A 22,591-nucleotide genomic window follows, 5' to 3' on the forward strand; every position below is an offset into this window, starting at 1 on the left:
CTCGGCTCCCCTTCCATGCCCCAGGTGAGATTGCAGCCCCCCGCGGCTATCGGCTGCTCCCCCCCACCCCATCCGCGTGGGGTGCTCTCGCCCCTCAACGCCAGACCCACCGAGGAGCTGTTCCCCCTTTACGCTCCCACTTGCAGCCCCCCATCACGGCAGCGTCGGCAGGACAAGGCAGGTGACAGGCACGTCCCCGCGAGCGCGGGCAGCTTTATTGGGACTCCGTGACCGAGCTGAGCCCGAAGCTGGCAGCGCTCCCGACGCTGTGCATCGCTCTCGTGCAGGGGGGTTGGCGGCCGTCATCTACACCGATGCGCTGCAGACGCTCATCATGGTCCTCGGAGCCATCGTGCTGGCGGTGAAAGGTAAGAGCTGGGATAGCACAGATCCTCCTTTCAGGGGGACCTTCTCTCCCCACTCGGGCGGTCTTGGAAATAAATAAGAAGACAGTCTGAGCAATTCGGTGGCCAAGACGCCCAGCAGGACTTTGGCCCATAGCAATCGCCTAAAGAAAGTCTGCGGTCCCCCTGTGTCCCCTCTGCTTCCCCTACATGCCTTTCCTCTGGGTGAAGATGCCATGAAGCATCCCCCTGGTCTCCCACGTGGGGCTGTCCCCAGCACTGGTGACCCTCCCGTGGTCATCGCTGCTCTGCATGTTTGCCTCTAGTCCATGTAACTCCGAGAGACTGATCAAGCATTTGACGGCAAAGCAGCGTTTCCAGTTTTGCTCCGGGAAACTTGCAGATGCATTGCGGTGGGGTCTTCAGACAGAAGAAGGGGACGTGCGTGGCAGAAGGTGGTGCCGGTACGATGCACCGCTGCAGGGGTTTGCCTGGGGATGCAGAGCATGGTGCCGTGCCTTCCTCCTGGTTGGAGTGAGCAGGGTTTATCACCAGTCCTTTCTGAACACTCAGCGCTGTTGTGTCTCCGTACATTTAACCGCAGAGTACCCTTGCAAGGCTGGGAGCTTTCATCAGCCTTGTTCTGCCATCGGGGCTCTTGGCCCTGAGGAATAGGAGGCAAAAAGTCAGGTCCCAGCTTCAAAGGCAGGCGTTTAACTACAGAGGACGATTTCCAGAGGCACTCCTGAGGTGATTTCCACCATCTCCTGGAGAAGTCTGCTTAGGTGGGCAGGTAGGAAAGGCTTTGACCCAGTGTCGCACAGGAGCTCTGCTGTGGAGGTGGGAGCAGCTCCAAACCTGCAGGCAGCCCGGTCCCGCGGCTGCTCCCCTGTGCAAAAGCAGAGCTTGCTCCTGGGCCAGCCCTGTACGCAGCAAGATATATTTACAAAAACCAAATGAAAGGACAGATACTTCCTGGAGAAGTGACAATAATACTAACTAACCCAGCAGAAGCAAGGAGCTGCGCCGGGCAGAGGAGCACGTTGCCTTTCCAAGCAGATCTGAGCGGTGGCCGCAGCCTTTGCGTTAGACGAGGTGCTTGGACGTTGCTGATCGTTGTCTGAAGCTGTAGTTGGCCATGGGGCTCTCTGAGGCTTGTGTCTGGTAAGCTTGGCTGGGTGCAGCAACTCAGAGCCAGAGTAGGAGGGCAGGTAGGCAAGGTCTGGAAAATCCCCTCCGGAGACTGCAGAGCCCAGCTTTTTTTGGCTTTGCCAACCTGCAAGCGTGGCATGGTGTGTGCAGGGAGGTGAGGGTGCTTGGGAGAGGGACTGATCCAGGGGAGCCAAAAGACAAGCTGCTGGTCACACAATTCTTTTTTTCTCAGGTCTTGGGAGACCTCAGGACCTGGAGGCTGGTATGCCTCGAGTGTGCTGGGTTTTCTCCAGCTCTTGTCAAGCTCATCTAATAAAGGATACTCTCCATGTTTGACCTTGTTGGTATCTTCAGACCATGACAGCTGCAGCAGTGATGCTAATGCTCGTCTGCTAAGCTGTGATCACTCCGGGTCCGCTCTACCTGGACCATTGTCTCCCCTGCTGCTGCCGAAGGGACGAAAAAACATATTGCTTGGCTCCAAGGTTGCATCTCCCGAGGGAGAGCAGGAGGGTTGTGCAAATCTTCTTGGGTGTGATGCTGGGCAGAGTCACGTAACAAGTGGGTGCAAGACCGAGGGGTTGTAGACAAATCACTTCGCTTTACAGAGAGCTCGGTGGCTGTTTCAGTGAGTGGTGGTGCCGGTGGGGGCTCTGCTAGTCTCCGGCATCGTGGATAACAAAGACTTTGCCATCCTGCACCCTACTTGGCATTCACCGCAGGGACGTTAATCCTGCCGGAGCCCACAGGCTGCAGCCTGGCATCTGCAGGTTGAGCTCCGGCTGCCCTGAGGTTTTTGCTCCGCTCTTCTGTCTCAGCAGGCGTAGGTGTCGTGACTTGCCAGTGAACACCTTTGGGAAGGGAGCAGGCCCACACCCCCGGGCGCGAATCTCTGCTTTCAGCACTCGCCCTCGGCCTCTGGAGAGCCTTTGTTGGTGCCCAACACCCATGAAAAGCTTGGGAGTAGCCGGTGCCTGGATAAACCAAGCGCTGGAGGGGGGCCAGGGCTGCTTGCACAAGGGCAGGAGAAGCTTACAAATGCTGACTCTCCGTGAAATACGGGGGCCGGTTTGCAAATGGCAGGGGGGGCAAGGTGGATGATGCCCCTTTGCAAACTCCCCAAAAGCCTCAGGTCAGGGGGATGCCCTGGGATGAGGACAGGGCTGCAGGTCGGTGATGGAAATGGCAGGGGTGCAGGGAGAGGGCTGTCCTCGGGCAGGAGGGAACAGAGCAGGATGGGTGTTTTGGAAATTGGGATTTGCTTAAGCTGGCACTTGATGGCAATCCCAGGATCCAGCACCCAACGCCTGAGGGTTTTGCTCTTGGTCTAAAGACAGCAGCACTAGTGGACACTGTCCTGCAGGATGGCAGCTTCTCAGGAGCACGTTCTCACCCCACGCTGCTGTGATGGAGGGGGCCAAGCTGAGGGTCCGGACCGCAGCTCATGGACGGGGGCAGAAGGGATGCAGGATGCTAGACCACACTGGGGGAAAGCCACCCAGGGATGCTTGGAATTCTCGCGTTGAGTCTCCCCTCCATGAGACCCACAGAGGTCCTGGAGCCTCCTCTCTTCTCCCGAGCATCAGCAGCTGCCGTGGGTATGGAGGTGCCAACGCACCTCCCTGCTTATCTCCTCCACGGCCGCTGCGTGGGTGGCCGCGGCTCATGGGGGGAGCGGGGCGGGTGCCTCCCATCCCTCCCTCCTCTGAAAAACAATGCCTCTGGCTCCAAAATTTTCTTGCTGGAGGTACGAGGGGAGCTGCAAGGAGCGTTCAGCCTGTGCCCCCCCAGGAGCAGGGAAGCAGTGGGGGGCCAGGGCAGAGCCCCGGGCTGGTTGGAAGCTGCTGCTGGGGGCTGGCGGCTGCGGTACGGGCAGGACGAGCACCGAGGCAGCTGCCAAGGGTTCGGAGGCTCGCTTGCTAGGGCTTGTTCATGGCATCTGCTCCTCAGCAGGGCTCAGGCTAAGACCCAGACCTTGGATCCCATTTCCTAGGAAAAATGCAGTGAAGGTCTTTTTTGTTTGTTTGTTTGGGTTTTTGTTTGTTTGGGGTTTTGTTTGTTTGGGGTTTTTGTTTGTTTGGGGTTTTTGTTTGTTTGGGGTTTTTGTTTTTTACTGGTTGCTGGAGGTTTGGGGGTGGGAGCCGCATGGGGGCTACAAGGGAAATGCTCAGAGGGGTAGAAAACTTTTGGCTGGACACTCATGCCAAGGCACCTTGAACTGTAGTATATCAAGTCAAAGGCTACCTAATCTTTCATTTTAATAGTCCTAGGTGAGTTTCCCCTGCTCTGGGACTGGCGAGCTTTAATAAACAGGTTGCTTTTACAGTACAAGGTCAAAAGAGATGGGTCCCTTGAGGAGCCTTTGTCCCAGGACACAGGTCACCTTCCGAAGGGAGGGCGGACTGTAATGGGACCTGCTGTGCAAAATGCTGATAGAAGTCTCTTAAATAACTAGAAGAAAACACGATCGATCACAAACGAGCCCTTCCTCTCTGGGCAGCGCTTCTGAGTTAATGAGTTGGCGAGCGTTTTGCCAGCTGATCTCATGGGCCACTGGGTTTTGCTCGACTAACCAGCCTCCTCCAATGATGCTTTCCAGCTTTTAATGAGATCGGAGGTTACCCCAACCTGGAAGAGGCCTATTTAAAAGCCGTGCCATCCAGGATTGTTCCCAACACTACCTGCCACCTGCCCAGAGCCGATGCAATGCACCTCTTCCGAGACCCAGTCTCTGGAGATCTGCCCTGGACCGGGATGACTTTCGGGCTGTCTATCATGGCCACGTGGTACTGGTGCACCGACCAGGTAAATGTAAACAAGAATCCCCCTGCCCCATGTAACACGGCGTTGCCTGAAGTCCAGGCACGCTCTACTACTGCTCTCGCCCTGGAAGTCCACCTGCATCAGCACCTAGTGGTCCTTCTGGCTGGTGGTCTCGGGGGGCTTCTTTTTGGAGTCAATAGAAGCACCCGGGGCTCCCGTAACCCTGTTCTTGAGGTGCTTGGACTGGGACAGTTTGGAGAGCGGGATGCCAAGGGGTGTCCTCATCTCCTCGGTTGTCTTCTGGCTTTCTGGCAAGGAGGTTAAGCGTTTGCTTGATGCTCTGGTGTTGCTTGGTGAGAGGTGGCCAGGCTGCGTGGGCTTGCTGGGGCCGAAGGCTTTGCTCTGCCAGTAGGGCTGGCTGCCTGCAATGGTCTTTTTGGGTTCGGCTCCATCCCCTCTGAATTTGGTGGCCCCAGAGGGTTTCTCTTGTGTCGGGGAGCAGGAGACCTCCTTGTCTTGTTCTCTGCCTGTGGGGTTCCTGGGTCGGTAGCGGTAGATGTGAGTCCCCTGTTTGTTAAAAAGCAGAGAAAGAGATGAGCTGCTGCTGTTTTAAGGATGATGTTGTTCCCCTGCAAGGACACACCTTCCCATGCTTGTGCCATGGACTTGGTCCTCACGGACAAATCCCTCTGCCACTTGGTGTACTCCCTTGCCCAAATCCTTCTGAGACCGGTGGCAGCTCAAAACTGCCTCAAGTCTTAACTATTGCTGCTCCTCTGATTTCTTGCTCTGGCAACACACTGTCCTGCACATCGCAGCAGCTCAGCAGCCCGGAGGCTGTCCTGAGCCAAATCACCGCTGCCTGGAGATCCGGGACCAAGGACGCCAGCGGCATCTCAACACCTTCTCTCCAGCAGCAGCCTGAACACCCATCTTAATCATCTAAGCTCTCGTTTCAGGCCCAGAGAGCATTCAGTCATCCAGACCCAACCTGTGGGATTAGGTGGCTACCGAGATTAGATGAAAGGATGGAGGGTTGGGAGAGGAGGTGGGATCAGGAGACAGCAGTGAGCTGCAACACCACTGCGGGGGTGGCTCTGATTAGCTGGGTTGAGAGACACGTTTGGATCTGGTCTGAGCACCATTAATCTTAATTCTGGACTGAGTAAGGCCTTAATGCATGGCTGTGGTCACCAGATATTTATCTTCCTCTCCGGGCGTGTCTGCGCAGCAATCTGGAGGTGTGATTGCACCCTGTGCAGACGTTACCCGGGTGAGATTGGATCTAGGGAGCGCAGGTGCTGATGGCAGGACGAGCCGGGGCTGGGAGGCTGCAGAGCTGGCTGTACCGAACTGCCCTGCCTCTGCCGTGACCCCCGCCGTGCCGCCAGCACCGCCATCTCCACCAGGCTGTTGGCATCAGCTCGGTGTTCAGTCATTTAGTCCCAATGTCCCGATGGTCTCTCTGGTCCTTGAGTAGACACCTCCCGCTTTGACCAGGAGGGCTGCGTTAAAGCAGTTTAGCTTAGGTAATGATAGATTGATTTAACTAGGTTGCTTAAAATCAGTGCTAGGGTCTGAGATGTCTTTGGGTGAGAAGGACTAAGGGTGATTTAGCTCCTCTCCCTGCAAGGTCATCACGTGCCTGATGTGGTGCACATGGTGCCTGAGCTGGGTGGTGGGTCCTGAGGGTCCTGACATGCTCTGGCTCTCGGGCAGAAGTTAAACCACGGCTTCCCCGAGCATCCCACCCCAGGAACTGGGACCAGTAACATGAGCCAGTGCTTGCTCAGGAGTGGCCAAATCCTGGTGGGTACCGGGCACTTCTCCGTAAGCCTTTTGGGAGAGTCTGAGCTCTTTTAAAGTCAGCATTTCCCATGGAGTTGGCTGTTTAAGAGAGCTTGCCTCAAAGCCCAAGGGCTGGCTGTATCGTGGATGGACACGGCTTGGCCAGAGTTTTGAGGTGTGATGGCTTGAGCAGTGTGGGTGGTGGAGTTGTGGTAGGAAGAGGCTGGACTCAGCGTCCATTTCATTGTGGGCACTTTTTGGGGAGGAGGTGGAAAAGAAGGAGCGAGAGGGAAGAGGATGGTGGTGGGGAATGGTTAATACTGGCAGGAGGATGTGCTGCTGTGGTCGCACTGGGCTTTTGTGGTGCTATGGCGTAACACCGACCCGTTGCTGGTCTGGAGAGAAACCCAGCCCGTGGGTTGGGTACACGTCTTCGCTGCGTTTGGGAGCTGCGTTTGGGCCCAATGCCCAGTGGCTCCAGCGTTTGGAGATGCTTGGGATGCAGTTTGGCAAGGAGGAGGCTGATGTGGAATAGGAGGCATTGGTGGCTGCTCAGCCGTCCTGCCCGGCTCTCCCACAGGTCATCGTCCAGCGGTCGCTCTCTGCTAAGAGCCTGAGTCACGCCAAGGCCGGCTCCATCTTGGCCAGCTACCTGAAGATGCTACCCTTATTCGTTATCATCATGCCGGGGATGATCAGCAGGGTCCTGTACCCAGGTAAGGGCCTCGCCATGCGGGTGCAGAGCTGGCAGGGTGGGTATTTTGCCTGTCACTAAGCGATGAATGGGAGAGGGGCTTGTCTGGAAACCTCTGCTCTGCACAGACCTGGGGGCTCTGCAGGAGTGAGAGGGACAGGAATGGACCTGAGTGTGCCCAGTGCTCTCCTTGTACCTGGCGTGCATCAGCCAACGCTACCGTACTCTATTAACCGTGCAGCCGGGTGTGAACAGGGTTGCATGAATTTAGGCAAGGCAATGCTCCAGGGATAACTCGGCCGCTGTGTTCTCAGTGTGATGGAAAACATGATGTTTGCCCCGAGTGAGCCTCTGCCTGCGTTCTGGGCTACACTCGGCTATGGGCCAGCACATAAGAAATGTGGACCCAGAATAAAAAATATTTGGTGGGTGTTGATGGCAATTCTTGTTGGATTTGAGGTTTCTGGGGAGTTAATTGAGGACTGCTTTGGTTTATTATTTTTACGCACGGGAGAAATTATTCTCTGCACATTTCCATCAGCTAAGCGCTGGCTTTCCTAACCTTGATGGTGTGTTAATTATCTGCCTTTCATCAAAGGGCCGGAACAAGTTATTGCAGGAACACCAACGTACCCGGCCACTCTGAGCAAGGTGGCACCCGGGACCTGGGTCACAGAGCATCAAAGGGCTTGGTGCTCCTTGCCCTGCTTGGCTCTGCAGGGTGCAAGGGGATAGTTGATGTGCGAGGATTAAAACCCTGCTCTGAGCTCTGTGCCACTGGCTGGGAAGGGAGAAGCAAGTGGACTCTGGGCTAGTAAATTTAATTCCCTGTACATACAGATTAGATGCTCGGCTGGGATAACCTCAGGTGGCTTCAGTGATTTTAGCTGCTGATTTAGCCCTGGGGGTTTGAATGCCTCAAAAACAGGGGGTTGGGAGCCTTGAGGAACCAAAACGTTTGGTAGTGGTGGAAGAGGCTGCAGCGCCCGGCTGGAAATAGGAGATTGACCCTGGGATCCCCCTGCCCGGATGGGGTGATGCTCCTGCCGTGGGGGGGATGCTGGCGTGCACCCCGTGCTCCAGCAGCGGGGATGCTGGTGTGCACCCTGTGGTCTTGCAGCAGGGTGCTGTCATGCGTCCTGGTGCGGTGACAAGGTCTGGCATCACTCGTGGATCAGCCACGAAGCTGCTGACTGCAATGCTCGCCCACAGAGGTTGCTGTCCCTGTTTCTCTGCTGTCTTGCTCTGCCTAATTATGTGTCCGAATGCTTTTACTTTGATGCTAATCACCTTTGCAAGGAGCTAGAAAACAAGCCTGAGAAGGACACGCCTGCACGCACAGTCTGCCCCTGGCTGGGCACGATGCCACTGCTGATGGGCTGTGAGATGGAGCCCGTACAGCTCCGTACGGCTGTGCCTGGAGCTGCTGGGCTCTGTCCCACAGCCTGATGCCATGGGATAACCTTTAATTCCTGAAAACCTCCCCTTTACGAGCCGTTCCCATTGCACTCTCAGACACCAAGAGCTGTGGCATGGCCACCACCTTCCTGACCAAGAGCACCTCTTGGGTGACTCCTACCATCGCCGCGTGTAGGGCGTTATTCTTCCCTATGGGAAGTCTGATCTCAGCATCTAGGACGCGACACCAAAGCTAGGGATGACACCACGCCTTGGCTGAGCTGGCTGGGTCACCTCCAGGTTTGCAACCTTTGTAGGGTGGAGAAAAATAGGGAAGGTTATAGCAAAAAGTCCTACCTGCGTGGCGCTGCTGGGGTAGGAGCTGTTGCCATCCAGGATGGTGCGGGGCAGCACGCATCTAATCTCCACGGCATTGCTCCTTCTCTTCATCATGTCCTCCACACGGACATGCTTGAGGGATGGGAGGCTCCCCAGGGGGCTGAGGAAGGTCCCCCGGCTGATGTGAGGGTCACTGAGCTTCCTCTGCATGGGAAGGATCTCCCCGTTGTGGGTGACGTCCGAGTTGGTTCGCCGGAGTGGCCCGTAGCGATCCCTCACCTCCAAGTACTCGTCTGAGATGGAGGAGGCGTTGGAGCGGCGGTAGCTGTGGTCAGCAGAGCTGCTGGAGTAGCTCTCCTGGTCACTGAGAGTGATGTACTCCTCTTCCTCCTCCTCCTCCTCTTCTCCCAGCCCATTGTGGGCGCAGGGAGGCCCTTTGTCCTCCTGTGGTCCTGCCACTAGCCGGTCTGGCTGGAGATGGCAGGTCTCCATTGAAGCTCTGTTGGGTCTCTCCTCTGGTTCCTGCTTTACACCCACGTGGTCGGCCAGCAGTGGCTGTGTGTCACCCTCCGGGGCAGTGCCACTGTCGCAGGACGTAATGACTTTGGTCATGAGGACGCCAACAGGGATGGTCCTTGGCTTTGGAACTGGGGGCTTGATGTCCTCCAGTGTCTCCTCCGGTGGCTTCAAGCGGTGGCCCAACGGTGAAGCAATAAACGTTCCTGCTTGCTTCGTTGTCCAGCTGGTGCCTTCTATGGGGCTGGTAGCAGGGGCTGCAGGAGCTTCCATGGGGGTCTGTGGAGTCTGTCTTTGGCAAGGGGACACCAGAAGTGGCTCTCTGTCTGAATTTTTCTTAGCCTCCATCTCCCTGTTCTTCAGCATCTGCCGGTGCTGGGCGCTGGCCTGGGAGACGTCGCAGACTTTGATGCGGTTCATCTGCGAGAGCTTCACGTTCTTTATCTTGGGGTCAATAATGTTGATGTAGCCCAAGACTTCGCTCCCAGGCTCGGGGTCAGGCTCGACCCAAGTGGGCAGATAGTCAAACATGTTGGCTTTCTCCAGATTCAGGAGGCCGGGGTGGATGAGCAGGGAGAGGTCCGCCACATCGCCGTGCCTGTCACCTGCCTGGCCCTCGGGCAGGGCTTTGCCTTTGTTGTCTGTCTTCTGGTTTTTGTCCTGGTTCTCGGATGAAGTCTTGCTGATCTGGTCAGCGCTCTTGGCCTTCACCAGGGCGTATTTAGGGTTTATCAGCTTCTTCACCACGGCGTTGGCGGGGGTCACCGGCACGACGGAGGGCAGTGTTACGGGCTCGGGTTCAGGCTCTTCACCCATGGAGATGGACTTGAGGCTCACGCCCTTGGACATGAGGTAGAGCTCCTGGAACTGCTTGTCGAACGCCTCCACCACTTGGCCCGAGAGGACCGTGATGACGTTTCGGTCTGTCCTCGCAGCAGACCAGGTGAAGCTGGAACAGAAACACATTGGAAACTCTCTGAGCACTCGCTGGTAAGTAACACGCCTCTCCCAAACCCTTGGCTTTCCCTGGGGGATTGATGGTGCTAGCAGGGACATGATCTCACTGTAAACATTAATAATAATGAGATGGAAGAAATAGCTCTCATCCCAAATTAGAATGAAGGATTGAAGTCTTGAGCACACTGGAACTTGAAGTAAAAATAAAAGACATTTGCTGTGGGCCAGTTAGTTTTTTCCCTTCAGTGTTGGCTACTTTGCCTTTCTCAGTTTGGGTTAGTTAAGAAAAGCGACTCATAAATGAATGTGGTTTTTGTTGTGGCCAGAAAGTAGGAAAGGTTTCAGTTCCATGCTTATGAAACTTGTCTTTTAGAGCTGAAAAGCTTACTGAGACTGATCTATCTGTACCAAACTAAGTTTTCACTTGGACAAATTGGAAAATACTTTGGGTAGGAAATGTTTAACTGGAAAAGCTGAGGTCAACGTGAGAGCTAGGGCTGGCTGCGGTTTGGTGCTTTTGTCCTTCCTTGTGCTCGTCACATCCATTGGCAGAAGCACTTGTGTCCCACCACCTCCGGGAAGGAGGGGTGTCCTAGACCTGGCTGTGGGGTGGTGAGGACCCCTTGGGTCCCGCTCCAAATCTCAGGCTGGCCTTGCAAATTCACCTCCCAGTTTAGGAGGAGGGGAGCAAGTCTGGGACGGGGTCCTGGGGCCATGCTGGGCCAGGGACCAGGACTTGGACCACGTGGGTCCACATCGGTCCTTTGACCAACACCTCCATGGAGTGGGCAAGAGGAGACGCTGCTCATTACCTGTAGGATCCACACATGGCCCGGTCCCCATCCACAAACATGAACTTCTGGGCCAAAGCCCCTTTGAACTTGGTGGCCGAGCGCGTGAAAAACTCTGTCCCCCCCGTGCTCCGGACTCGCAGGTTCTGCAAAGCAAAAGCAGAGGCATGAGCGGGAGCAGAAACAAAGGGCTGGTCTTCAGAGCATCGTTCACCCCTCCATCGATGCCCCCGTGGATGCTCCACGGCCCCTCTGAGGACTGGGAAACACTCTTCATGGCCAGCTTAGAGGTGACCACAGCGATGGGAAGATAAAATAACTTGCCCGAGGCCACGCAGCAAACAACAGACTCAAGAATTTCCTGCTTTGCCCGTGTGTTGGACAGTGTTTTCTACCTCTTGAACTCAATGCTGCCTGTGTCTGTGGGTGAGCAGCGTGGGACAGTGCTGCCAAATGCTTTCCATCTCCTGCGATCTATGCAAATGCCACCAGGGGAGAGGTGATTTTTCACCTCCACCGCGGTGGGAGATGTGTGAGGGGTTTTAGGGAGAGGTGGTGACCCTAGAACACCGCACGCGGACCCGATGGCAGTGGGCTTGTCCTCCACCAGGCTCCCTCTTGCTATGCTCCTAAATCTGAGCATCTAGCCCTGTTTTTAGGGGTGGGTGAGGAAAAGAAAAGACGGTGGGGCAACATCTTTTCACCCCCAGGAAACGAAACTTGGAGACGTGGGCCAAAAAGGACACACAGGTCCTTGTGGAGGTGGCTGGGGAGCGGGGTGTCCTCCCCGCAGGGAGCCTGGGCACAGAGGGGCAACCCTGGCTCTGAGAAAATGGTTTTTCACTTCAGTCTGGTTCGTGTCTCCGTGCATCTCTGTGGAGAGCACCAGCATATTTTTGCAGCTGAGCAGATAGCATCTTTTGCTGTAAATGGTCTCCCTTGGGTGGGGAGAAAATATTTTCTTATGAAAGCACCTGCATTCTTGTTCCTGCTGGGATGTTGGTAATGCCATTGCTAAAGGCACTGTGTCGTCACTAGGTCATGCCCTCCATGGTTGTTTTTTGTGGTGTGGTTTTTTTTTTTTGTTTGATTGATTTTTTTCATTTTTTTTTAAAAAAGCACCAAAAGTCTTTGTCTTCCCCACCTCCAGCCTTCCTCATCTGCTTCCCTGGGCTCTGCTCTCTCCCTGTAGACCATGACCTGGCACAGCCCTAAGCCTGGGTGCAAGCTGAGCTTGGGTACCCCTGGTCTGCTCCCGTGTACCTGGCAGGAGGGGCAGTGATTCAACTCTGGTTTTAGCATGATGTGAAAGTAAAGACTTTCCTGACTGGGTGTCCAGGGAAGTTTTATACACTGAGTGGAGAAGTTTGGGGGGGTTTTTTTGATGCATTTGATTTTTTTTTTTCTAGCGTTCACCTTTTTCTCTGGTGTGGCTGGGGTGAAACCAATGCTGAGCACTCCAGTGTCCGGCAGCGGGCAGCACTGGGGGTGCTGGGGGCTGGCTGGCAAGCAGGTTGGGGTGGCAATTCCCATCCTTGTCCTATGTTATCCCTACACATGGGGCTGCTGAGAGAGCAGTAGTGCCTGGATTGCACAGTAGCTGGCTGCTGGGTAACACTTGCACCCAAGGCTGAGCCCTCTGCCCATCACCAGCCTGGGCATCCCGGGCTCGCAGCTCTCCCAGGGCATCAATCTCTCCCGCTCAGAGCCAAACTTTTGCACAAAGGCACAAAGCAGCCGTGGGTTTTTCTCAGGTAACACCCAGGGGAACAAAGCTCCCCAGAAGCAAGGTGCCAGTTTACCTTTCCCTTCCTCCTCGCTCCCGGCGTATCGCTGCTGTTAAGTAAGATCTGTTTATTTAATCTCTCCCAAGACGAGCGCGCAGCGAGCGAGCGCCCAGCGCGATGGCCGGCTGCCGAGCCCGGGACGGGGTGAATCACTCCCCAAGCACTCGCCGTTGCTCAACGAAGCGACCGCCTTGCCCAAGCCAGCTTGCTAATTGTGAAGCGCAGAAGGCACCCAGATAACGACGTATGTTTTGTTAGCATCTCCTGGCTTACGAAGCAGCTCCCAGACACTGCCCTAGTTTCCTCACAGCCTCCTGCCCTGCTGCATCCCATGCCAGCAAATTGGCTGTAATATGTGGCAAATCCCAACTTCTAGACATTTGCCGAGCTCTGCAGATGTTCTCCTGCTTTTCCAGTCCTGCCACCGGGCTGCTAATGCATTAAAACACCAGCGTGCGTCAGCTCTGGCTTTTCTGGTCTCGGAGCAGCAGCAATCTGCAGGATACCAGACTCTCCAGGGAGTTTGGATGCGGGTAAAGCTCAGCTGAGTCTGCTTTAATTGTTGTGAGCAGCAATTAAGCAGGGCCGGCGGGCTCGGCGGCTGGGGGAGGCGTGAGGCTCGGCCGGCTAGTGCTTTTGGCTTCCCGGGCTGGGGGTCCCCGAGTTCCCCCCACTCCCCGTATCCCGGTCCCCGCTCCAGCCTGGCATGAAGGTGTCGTGGCTCCTACGTGATCCTGCTCAGCTGGGGAGGGGGTTCGCCCTCACCGTAAGCAAATTTGGCGAGCTTGCCCAGGCATGGGCCTTCCCGCCAGCCATTTGGCAGCCAGCGCGCGGGGCCGGGTGACGTCAGGCGCAGAAAAATCGCTTTTCTGCCAAGCAACAGGCGAGGCCGAGCCGCTTGCAGCCGGCGGGTGAAGAACAGCCAGGAGAGGGGTGTCTGCAAGCCCCGAAGTGAAACCGCTGGGCTGCTCCGGCGCGTTTGCATCTGATGTTGGCGATGGGAAACGTTGGGCCCAGCCAAGAGCCCGGGACTCTGTCCTGTGGCTGGAGCGAGGGTCCTCGCTCCTGCTGCTGCTGAGGCTGCTACAACTCCCTGCCCTCTCCTCTGCCCCTTCGTCTTCCTCTGCTTTTTGCACAAACACTGTGCCAGGTGATTTTCTCTGTACCCCCTGCATGCACAGGGATGTGTAAAGGGTTTGGGGCACTTTGGGCTGGGGACCGAATCCCCGTGTTGCCAGGCATCGCCCGTGCTGCTTTATCTTCCCTTTTTTTTCAAACAGGATTCGTGCATAGGAGCGATGTCATGTGCAGCCGCCAGCACCTCCGGGGCCGGCTGAACACGGCGTGTGCGGGCAAATCGGTGCCGCTGGTGTGCTGCCCGGTGCGGGTGAGAGCGGTGAGGGCATCCTTGGCAGCTGCCAGGGCCGCCGCGGGCAGCGTGGGTGCCTCCCTGCTTCGCTCCCGGCTCCGTGCTCGGGCGGAGGCTCCAGAAAAGGGGAAAATCGAGTTTTTTAATTCCAGCCTTTGACTTGAGGGAAAGCCCGAAAGCAAAGAGAACCGGCCGGCGGCTGCTCCTGCCGGTCCTGCCCCTGGGGCAGGAGCAGGCATGGGGCTGGTGACAGCGCGGATCCGGCCCCGGCAGAGCATCTGCCTCTCGCGCCTTCTCTTTTGCCGGCTTGTTCACCTGGACGAACTGAGCACGTCAGTTTGCCCTGGGCTTTGCGGTGCCCTGCTCGAGTCGTGCCCACCCCTGTGGGGCTGCAGCTCCCCAAACACCCCACTGCCCCAAAGCCAGCTCCGGCTGGGTACCAGCAGCCCCCCGGGCTTTCTGCATCCAGCTTTGCTGGGTGGAAATCCACATCCCCATCTCTCATCCATTCCCCTCCATCCTGCTGCTCCTGGATTTGGGCATCACCTTCAGATTTGGCTACAGGACACATGGACTAAACTCAGCTAGCACAGCCCAAAGTTTGGGGGTTATGATCCCCCCCAAGACAGGAGGGAGCAGGGCTGATAACTCTGATTATCTCCCTGCATCGGAGGAGGTTACCCAGCCCCAGCCTTTTCGGGCCATCCTTACCTTCAAGTGTCCGGCGTGCATCTGCGCTCGCTCGCACATCTGAAGAAAGTGCTTCACGTTGGTCTCATCCAAAATGATGTAGACTCCCACTTTCCTCTTGAAGCCCGCATCCAGGAGGTCCTTGAAGATGTCTACATCGGTGAACATGTCCATGACCACTGCGATGACCTGGAGAGGGGAGAAGAGAGATGAGTCTGGGTAGCATGGCTGTGTGACAGCCCGAAGATATAGCTGGCGATTGTTTTGTGAGAGCCAAAGCAACGTGCTCTATCTCTAGGAGGTTGAGATTTGGTGTGGGGGGAGCCCAGGCTCCCCCCTTTGGCTCCAGCCAGCCTGAGGGTGGAAAGGAGAAGTCCCCAGTCCCATTCCTCTGTGGTCACTATGGGAGGTTTGGTTTCTGGTGGTGGCCTGTAGCATAATACACTTGTGAAAAATTGATTTTTGAGGGTGTATCTAACTTTATTGCCTTTCACAAGCTCCACAAGTTTCAGAGTCCAGTTTCGGGTTGAGGAGTTTGGTGTTCCTTTGCTATCGGCATTGCCTGTGGCCCCATTGCGGGGAGCACCAGAAACCTGCGAAGCAATAACGTGTCTCTCTGTCCGAGGGCACGTTGCATGGGGTGGTTGCCGTCTCTGGGGTTTTCACGCATGCCTGTGCTGACAGAAACCATATGAAAAATAGCTAAAAGTGACTCTAAGCTTGGTAGAAAGTATCTGGATACTCCTGAGGTGTATTCAGGGGCTGAAATAACTTTTAATACCTTTTAAAAAACAGGCCTGGGTGCAAGCTGATGAGGTTGCTTTAAAGCAGGCAGGAGTTTGCAGATCCCAATGCCTGCAACCGGCTGCCGTTCCAAGCCCAGGCTGCTGCTGGCAGCGATGGGGTTGGGTTCAAGGTTAGCTCTCTACTGTGAGGCCAGAGCAGAGCACCAGGGGCAGGCGGTTGTTCTGTTATCAGGGCTGCTGACGTCCCTTTTGGTCTCGCTGCCCAGCCCTTGCGTGGCTGGGAGCCTGCTGGGTGCTCGGGGTGTTGCTCCTGCTGCGCAGCATCTCTCCTTTCTCCCAGGCTGTACGAAAGCAGAGCGGAGCCGGGACAATGGTGCCAGCACTCTGTGCAGTGGCAGTAAGGTTTGGTGACAGTAAGGTTTGGCACATGGCAACGTCACCGTTCTTTGCAAACTAGAGCTGCCTTTTTTACCCAGAGTGTTTGCTGCTGGGGCAAGTCCCACGTGTGATAGGAATACGTATCTGAGCCGCATCCAGCCGCGCTGGGATTTTTGCTAGGATGGCTGCCTAAGCGCCAAAGTTCACTCCGTGCCTGTGGATTTTGCTTTCCTGGAGATTGCATCGCCGATGATACAGCAGCGGTTCCTACAGCCCAGCTGAGCCTCTTGATGCAATCCCTGAGGTAGCAAACGGGCAGGGCAGTCCCACAGCCGTGTCTGCCTCCCCTCATCCCGCACAGGGTGGCAACAGCCTTGCAGGAAAGCGGCTTGTCATCTGGGCACCGGTATTGTCATCATCCCGTGCTTGCAAATCCGTCGGTGCCCCCATCTCTGGGGCCGTTCCTGGAAGGTGCCCTGGGTCAGGGGGAGATGGGTGCTCTCAGCCCTGCACCCTTCCAGAAGGGCTCCGCTGGACACGGCGTGTGGCCGAGCTGGGGGGGACACCAGCATGGGAATGTGCTGTGGGGTGACACAGGGAGACCCTGGGATCCTCCTCCCTCGGGAGGGAAGGGATCAGGGTGGTGCTGGGAGCTTGCACACTCAGGCACGTCCAGTCCGGGGCTCTCAAAGTACCAAGCTGCCTTTTAATTAGTTTTGTGTCACAGGAGGTGGAGAGGTCTAATTAGGAAGAGGATCGTGCATTATGACACTGCTGGCTCTTCCCTTCCTTTTCTGCAGGCGATGGGGTGAGGAGCGAAGCTGCGTGGGGAGCCCCAGCCCGCACAGTCTCTGATGCTGGCCCGTCCTCCCTAAGCCCAGCCACACACAAGCATTTCGGGAGGTGCCAGTAAGCCGAGCGAGAGGCGACTTTACAGCTCTGCCACTCGATTTTAACTGAATTCCCTTTTATCCTCACCCCGCAGCCTCTCAACAGGTTTTGCCATGAAAGGATAACTCCTCACTCCCTTGTGCATCCGCTCGTGTGTTTTGCATGTCCTCCTTGTCCTGGTGGGGAAACTGAGGCAGAAAGCCAGGTGACCGCTTTGCATAGGTTGCCCAGTGAGGGCTGCGCTTGTCTTGCCAATGATGTAAAGTGGAACAGGTTCAAAGCTACTCTTAAAGCTTAGGGCTTGGCTTTTCCATTTACAGCAAGTAATCGGGGAGGAGCTGTGCTGTCTGCTGCGAGTCCTGGGTGAGGGGCACCGGAGCTGGGATGGCGTCTCCCCGGGTCGAGGAGGTGGGTTTGGTGGCAGACGCTTTTCTCCCATCTCTGACACCGATGCTCCCTGCAGCCGTGGTCATGTCACTTTGCCTGTGCGCTGCATTTTCTCCGGGGGAAGTTGAGGGCTTATAAACTGGGGATGAGAATAGTATTGGCCTTCATTTTTGGAGGAAAGGGGTATTTTCCCACTGCGGTCCTGGCATTCCCAAGGGCTTGGCTCGCTGCTATGACTCTGAAGATGGGAAGGTGCTTTGCAGAGACGCGGGCAGGGCACGGTGATGTCCCCCATCCCAAGCACCGCTTGCGTGGGGATGGCGAGCAGGCAGTGCGCTGCAGGCAGTCGCCCAGGGTGGCTGGCTCAGGTAGTAGTGAGGCAGCCCAGGTCTCACCCACTTGCCCACATTTTCAACCCGATTCCTCCTGCTTGGCTGGTGCATCCTGTCGCTGCTCAGCGCTTCTGCTTCCCTCCCTGCCGCGTCTTGCCTGCAGGACAGGCTTGGCCTCGGTTTGTCACCGGTATCTCATGCCAGCGTACCAACATGCTGCCCTGGCACAAAATGGGCCAGGAGAGTGAGAATGGTGCTGGCAGTGCTCCCAATGTGGTGACTGTCCAGGGACCGCAGGGACAAAGTCTGCTGCTGGGCTGCCCACAGTCAAACCTCGGCTGGGACCGGTTAGATCTATGCCAAACCCAGGTACAGGGTTTAATCTGCAAAGAATGGAGGTCTGTCTGCTCCAGAGAAGTGAAATCCTGTGCGGTATTTGCTTCCCAGCCCAAGGAATGGGAGTGTCTGGAGTAAACCGTGCCATCCTGCCACGGGGAGCGAGCTTGGCACCCTTGTCCCCATCACCTCTACCAGGGCAGCGCTCAGTGCCCTGCGTGCTCCGTGCTGGGAAGGTCCCTGGCAGCAGGAGAGCTGCACTTCTTCCCAAAGCCCCTTTGCTGCTGCGTCATCCCAGGAAGCTTTGCCACCCCTTTGCCATTCATCTGGAGGGTGCGGAGAAGAGCAGCCCCAAATCTACAGCCAGATGCTCCCAGCGCCCAAGCGGGTGACGGTTTTCTTCCCAGTGTCCCAGGAGCTGCCAAGATCCGTTGGATGCAGCAGATGTACAGGTGCTGGGTCCCAACACCCCGAGGAGCGGTGAGCACGGCATCCCCTTGGACACTGGGCAAATGGTGTTGGAATTCTTCTGAACAGCTTTGATGAGCGCACAAACTGCAGGATCATGTTTTATAGAGGAAATTACAGCTCTTTATTAGCTCACTCTGAATCATCAGATAATGACTTTTGGGGCATACCACGTGGGCATTTAATAAATTAGGCAGGCACCAAGGCACAATTAGAGGAAGCGTGTTGGGATGAGGGAGAGGTGGGACAAGTAACATTAATAATTGCTCTCCCCTGTCGACCCTTTCATCCAGGAATGGCAGAAGGTTTTGTAAACAGTAATTAATAGGGCCTCCCAACCTTTGCTGGAAGTTGCTCAGGGTAATTATATCACCACAACCCCAACCTGGAACCTCAAGTGCAGAGAGGAGCTCAGACTTACTGCTGTCTCCGGTGGCTTTTGGCCAAGGCCACTGTTTTCAGCCCGCTGTAGTTTCTGGTCAGATAGAGCTAAAATCTAGGGAAGAAGAGAGGAGGGAGATCTTCCTCCGTACCCATCCCGTGAGCTTTGCAGCCCGTGGGGATCCACATCGAGGGAGAGATGGCCGTGCCACAGCTGGACCTGGTGAAGGTCTCCAGGGTGAAGTCCAGTGGTGCACCATGTCCCTGACCGCCTCCATTTGTTGCCACAAAGATGGGGATTTGCTGGGAGAGCAGGGACGTGGCAACAGGATCCTTCCTCTCTTCTCTCCTATTTATTCCCAGAAAGAGGAGGGGATCATTTGCATCCCCTGCTCCGGCTCGCCTGCATTTGCCTCTCTGCAGAGCAAAGCAGAGGCTCTGAACTCAGCAGCGTTTGGCCTCGTTCCTGCAAGCAAATAGGTTCATCTGCACCATCAAAGGGGCCTCACATCTCAGCTCTTGGCTTCCTCGCCTCAGCTCTAAGCCGCCGTGAGCCTACTCGGTGTCAGCAACGCTCACGTGGGCTCTGAACTTTCCTCAGCCAGGCTGTCTGTCGGGTGAACTTTGGTCTTCTGGCCACGAGACAGCGACCTGCGTGGAGGTGTTTGGTGTTCGGCATCTGAGAGCGTTTCGGACCGAGTGTCTCTGACAGTGGCGGGAGCAAGGGTCATCTTCTGGGATGCAGTACTGAAGCTCTTCCAAACCTGTGCTCCTTCACAGGCGGATGAAGAGCGCTGCCGCTGCCCGGTGGGCTGGGACAATTTGGCAGGGATCTCCACAGGGTGGCCCAAGGGACACCGCAGGAAGGACAGGGCACGTGGCCAGCCTGCGTGACATCTGATGGGGTGGCAGCCGGACCATCCCTCTGTCCGCTCTCGGCTTTCTCAGCCGAACCCTTTCACCTCTGAGCTGCTGTGAAGACCTTAAGCCTTGGCTGAAATCTCCGGGTGCAGAGGAGGGTGGTCTAAGCCCAGCGTCCCCACGCTTAGGAGCACCCACGCCAGCGGTCATCTGGGTACAGCTGCAGTAACTGCAGTTCTCGTATACAGGGGGGGAGACCTCTGGAAGAACCCCACTTGTCAGACCCCGTAACTCCTGCCACCCCCAGACCCTGCAGACTGCAGGTTTGAAACACGCACCCATCTCTACGTTTCCTGGGGTGCCATAAGCTCCGAGCAGGCTCCTGCATGTCACCAGTGGTGTCACCACATCTCAGCCCACCGGTGGGGACCACCTGGACAAAGAGGCAGAGCCCAGCCCCGCTCATGGGGGGGCATCAAGGTACCGGTGACAAGCACGGCAGCGTCGACCGTGGCCGCGTCCCTGCGGCTTGGAGAGGCTCCAAGGAGAGGTGGGGATGGTGCAGGCAGGAGGGCCTGGCAGCTGCCTGACTCAACCGCCTGGCTCTGCTGAGCCAGAGGAGGGTGGTAGGATGACTCAGGAGATGCCGTTTATGTGGGGGCAGGCGGGAAGCGGTGAGTAAGCTAAGCCAGGCAGGAGCTGCAAGCCCGGGTCAGACACAGCTGGAAAGACCCGAAGATGAGGCATTACTCGTAGCGGGGGAGTTCTCCCATCCTCCATCCCATGGGACTTCAACCCTTCCTTCCCTTTGCCCTCACTGCAAAGTCCTTCGGTGGGGAAAATGTCACAGGTAAGGACAGGTCACCTCGACTTTTGCTGCTGGGGCAAGTCCCGTCCCAGCACCCCAAGGTGACAATGGCCAGAGATGGCTCCTGTCCACAGCGGAGCATCCCTGATCCCCTGCATCAGCTGTCCCTGTGAACCGGCTGCCTCGGACGCAGCGGGAGATCAGTTTTCCTGCCTGAGCTGGGGCTCTTCGTGCTCAGACCCCCGGCCCTCTGGTCCTGGAGAAGCTCTGACGGCTGCGTGCCACCAGGCTTCCCTCTCTCCTGCCAGGATCTGCGAACCCCAGCGCTGTCCCTGGCCTCAACACGGGGGTCTCTGGAGCCGGGTGGACCCGACACATCCTAGCCTGTCTCCCCCTGCTCCATAGCCACCCTGGCAGGGTCTCCCCATTTTCCTGCTGGAGCATCCCCAGGGTCGGGATGTTCCTCCCTCGGAGCTGGATTTCTCAAGGGAGCAGATGCACAGAGCTCAAATGGCTTCAAAGCGTTGCAAAACTAGCAGGTACTGGCCTCTTCCGCACTTCCCAGCGGGGACTTGGTCACTGGGAAATACCAGCAACCTCTGCCCACCACCGCTGGCCTTCAACACATGCCATCGCCTCCCTCCTTCCCTGGTCCTCCTGCCCGTGACACCATCCTGACTCCATCGCTCATGCACCCCAACTCTCTGCTCCTTGGTTTGATGCCACAGGGAGGACAAGCTTCAACCCAAATCCCCTCGGCATCTCCCCAGCCTTGTCCTGCACACCAGCTCATTGTTTTCCTCTTAAAGCCAGGATAAGGCCAGCTGGGAGCACCGCAGCAATCTCGGGCCAAACTTGACCCTCATATACGTCAGTGCCAGACTGGCGGCTTTGGCTGCTTTGCCGCAGGGCTGAGTTTGGCTCCTCTGGTTCCTGCGTGTTGCCACATGCAGTCACACAGGGCTCTGGGAATAATGATCGCGGGTGCCTGGGACCATAGGCTCGCAGCTGGGAAGCAGCTCAACCCATTTTTCTCCCTGGTGGTTTTTCCTGCAGCCCTGTAGGGACCCTGGGATTAATGATGCTGTCGGACGGATGATGGGAAGGGTCGCATTGCTCCCAAGGAGTGCTGGACCAGGCTAAGAGCATCTTCTGATCAGCGAAATCTGATCCCCAAATATTGATTACACTGACTGAACGTGGAAAAACCCCAAACACTTGACCCCGATGCCTTTGCTTGGGCAGACCTCCCCGCGGGACAGGAATTGCCTGGCTGAGCAGGACTTTCGGATCTGTCCTCGGCGGAACAGCCTGGGGCAAATCCTGCCCCGTCCCCGCGGCGCACCTCACCTTCTGAGCCTGGCAGATCATCTTCCGCACCACCTCCTTGATGTGCGCTTGCCCTTCGATGGGTGGCTGCATGTAGACGGTGGCACGCGTGACCCCGCGGTAGGCGATGGTCTCGGGCCAGCCGAGGTCCAGCTGGGGGATGGAGCGGTCCGACCTCTGGGGCCAGTACTCCAGGGAGGGAGCCACGTCTTGCTCGTCCCCTTGGCTGTTGCGATCGCCTTCGCTCTCCCCCGTGCTGCTGCCGTGGCGCGGGATGTACTCGGAGCCGGGGTCGTACGTCTCCAGCGTGTCCAGGATCTTCTTTAGCTCCAGCTCGGAGAGGAAGTCCCTGATGTTCTCCTTCTTCAGGACTTCATAGAAGGCGTCGGGACCACGGGAGGCCAGTGCCTCCAGGGCCAGGCGTTGCTCCTCGCTGTAGAAGAACTCGGGCTTGGACTCGCTGGACCTCCAGTTTACATGGCTGTCGTCCAGGCACTGCACCTGGGAGAAAGCCATGGTGACCACACGCGCCGGTACGCTCTCCGAAGGGAGCTCTGTACCCCCAGTGAGCACCAGATATCAACAATAAATAAGGAATTAATTATTCCCCAGTCTTTACACAATTCACTTTGCTTCGTCCTTCCCGGCTCAATGCACAGATGGGGAAACTTGCCGCTCCCTTCTCCGCCGGCTCCTGCCACGCTGGAGCTCTTCTGCACCGGGGAAGAGGATTGAGTTTCTCGCTTGCTCCTGGCTCCGTGCAGCGAGAGGGCTCCAGGCGAGGAAAACCTGGAGCTTCCCACGGCCGGGGCTGTGCGACGGGGCTGTGCACCACCGGGAAGGTCCTCTACCTCCGGCTCCACGCTGTTCTCATCCTCCGCTCTTTCACGACAACGATAATACCGGATAAAATAAGAAGTGGAAAACAAATGAACAAAAAATCGGCTTAATAAAGGACGGAGAAAAGCAGGATTTCTCAGCCCAGATGCCGTCCGTCGTTATCGCTCCTGGAGAACTGGGTCAGCCGGTGGGTTTCACGGCAGCGAACGTCTCCGTCAGCCTCTTGTGCATCGCCCTGGCTGGCAG

General features: G+C 56.7%; 2 protein-coding genes across 5 annotated transcripts in view; one reads left to right on the forward strand and one right to left on the reverse strand.

Annotated features, from left to right (window-relative positions):
* SLC5A10 (solute carrier family 5 member 10) overlaps window positions 1-22,591 on the forward strand; it is a 41,304-nt gene that overhangs the window by 10,544 nt on the left and 8,169 nt on the right. For 2 of the 4 annotated variants that reach the window (XM_049791415.1, XM_049791417.1), the window contains exons 7-9: window positions 288-368; window positions 4,096-4,301; window positions 6,628-6,763. In XM_049791415.1, the coding sequence (XP_049647372.1) occupies window positions 288-368; window positions 4,096-4,301; window positions 6,628-6,763 (423 nt within the window). Of the gene's footprint in view, window positions 1-287; window positions 369-4,095; window positions 4,302-6,627; window positions 6,764-20,008; window positions 20,023-22,591 lie in introns of all 4 variants that reach the window. The other 2 variants (XM_049791414.1, XM_049791416.1) reach the window with 2 other exon arrangements.
* Window positions 4,328-22,146, reverse strand: FAM83G (family with sequence similarity 83 member G). The gene is made up of 5 exons (XM_049791413.1): window positions 21,527-22,146; window positions 14,610-14,777; window positions 10,764-10,888; window positions 8,497-9,943; window positions 4,328-4,826 (listed from the first exon to the last, which is right to left on the reverse strand). Exons 1-5 carry the CDS (start codon window positions 22,019-22,021, stop codon window positions 4,407-4,409), a joined length of 2,655 nt encoding a protein of 884 aa, XP_049647370.1. The 5' UTR covers window positions 22,022-22,146; the 3' UTR covers window positions 4,328-4,406.

This window comes from Accipiter gentilis, chromosome 33 (genome assembly GCF_929443795.1).
Source record: "Accipiter gentilis chromosome 33, bAccGen1.1, whole genome shotgun sequence".
In the NCBI taxonomy this organism is placed as follows: Eukaryota; Metazoa; Chordata; class Aves; order Accipitriformes; family Accipitridae; genus Astur; species Astur gentilis.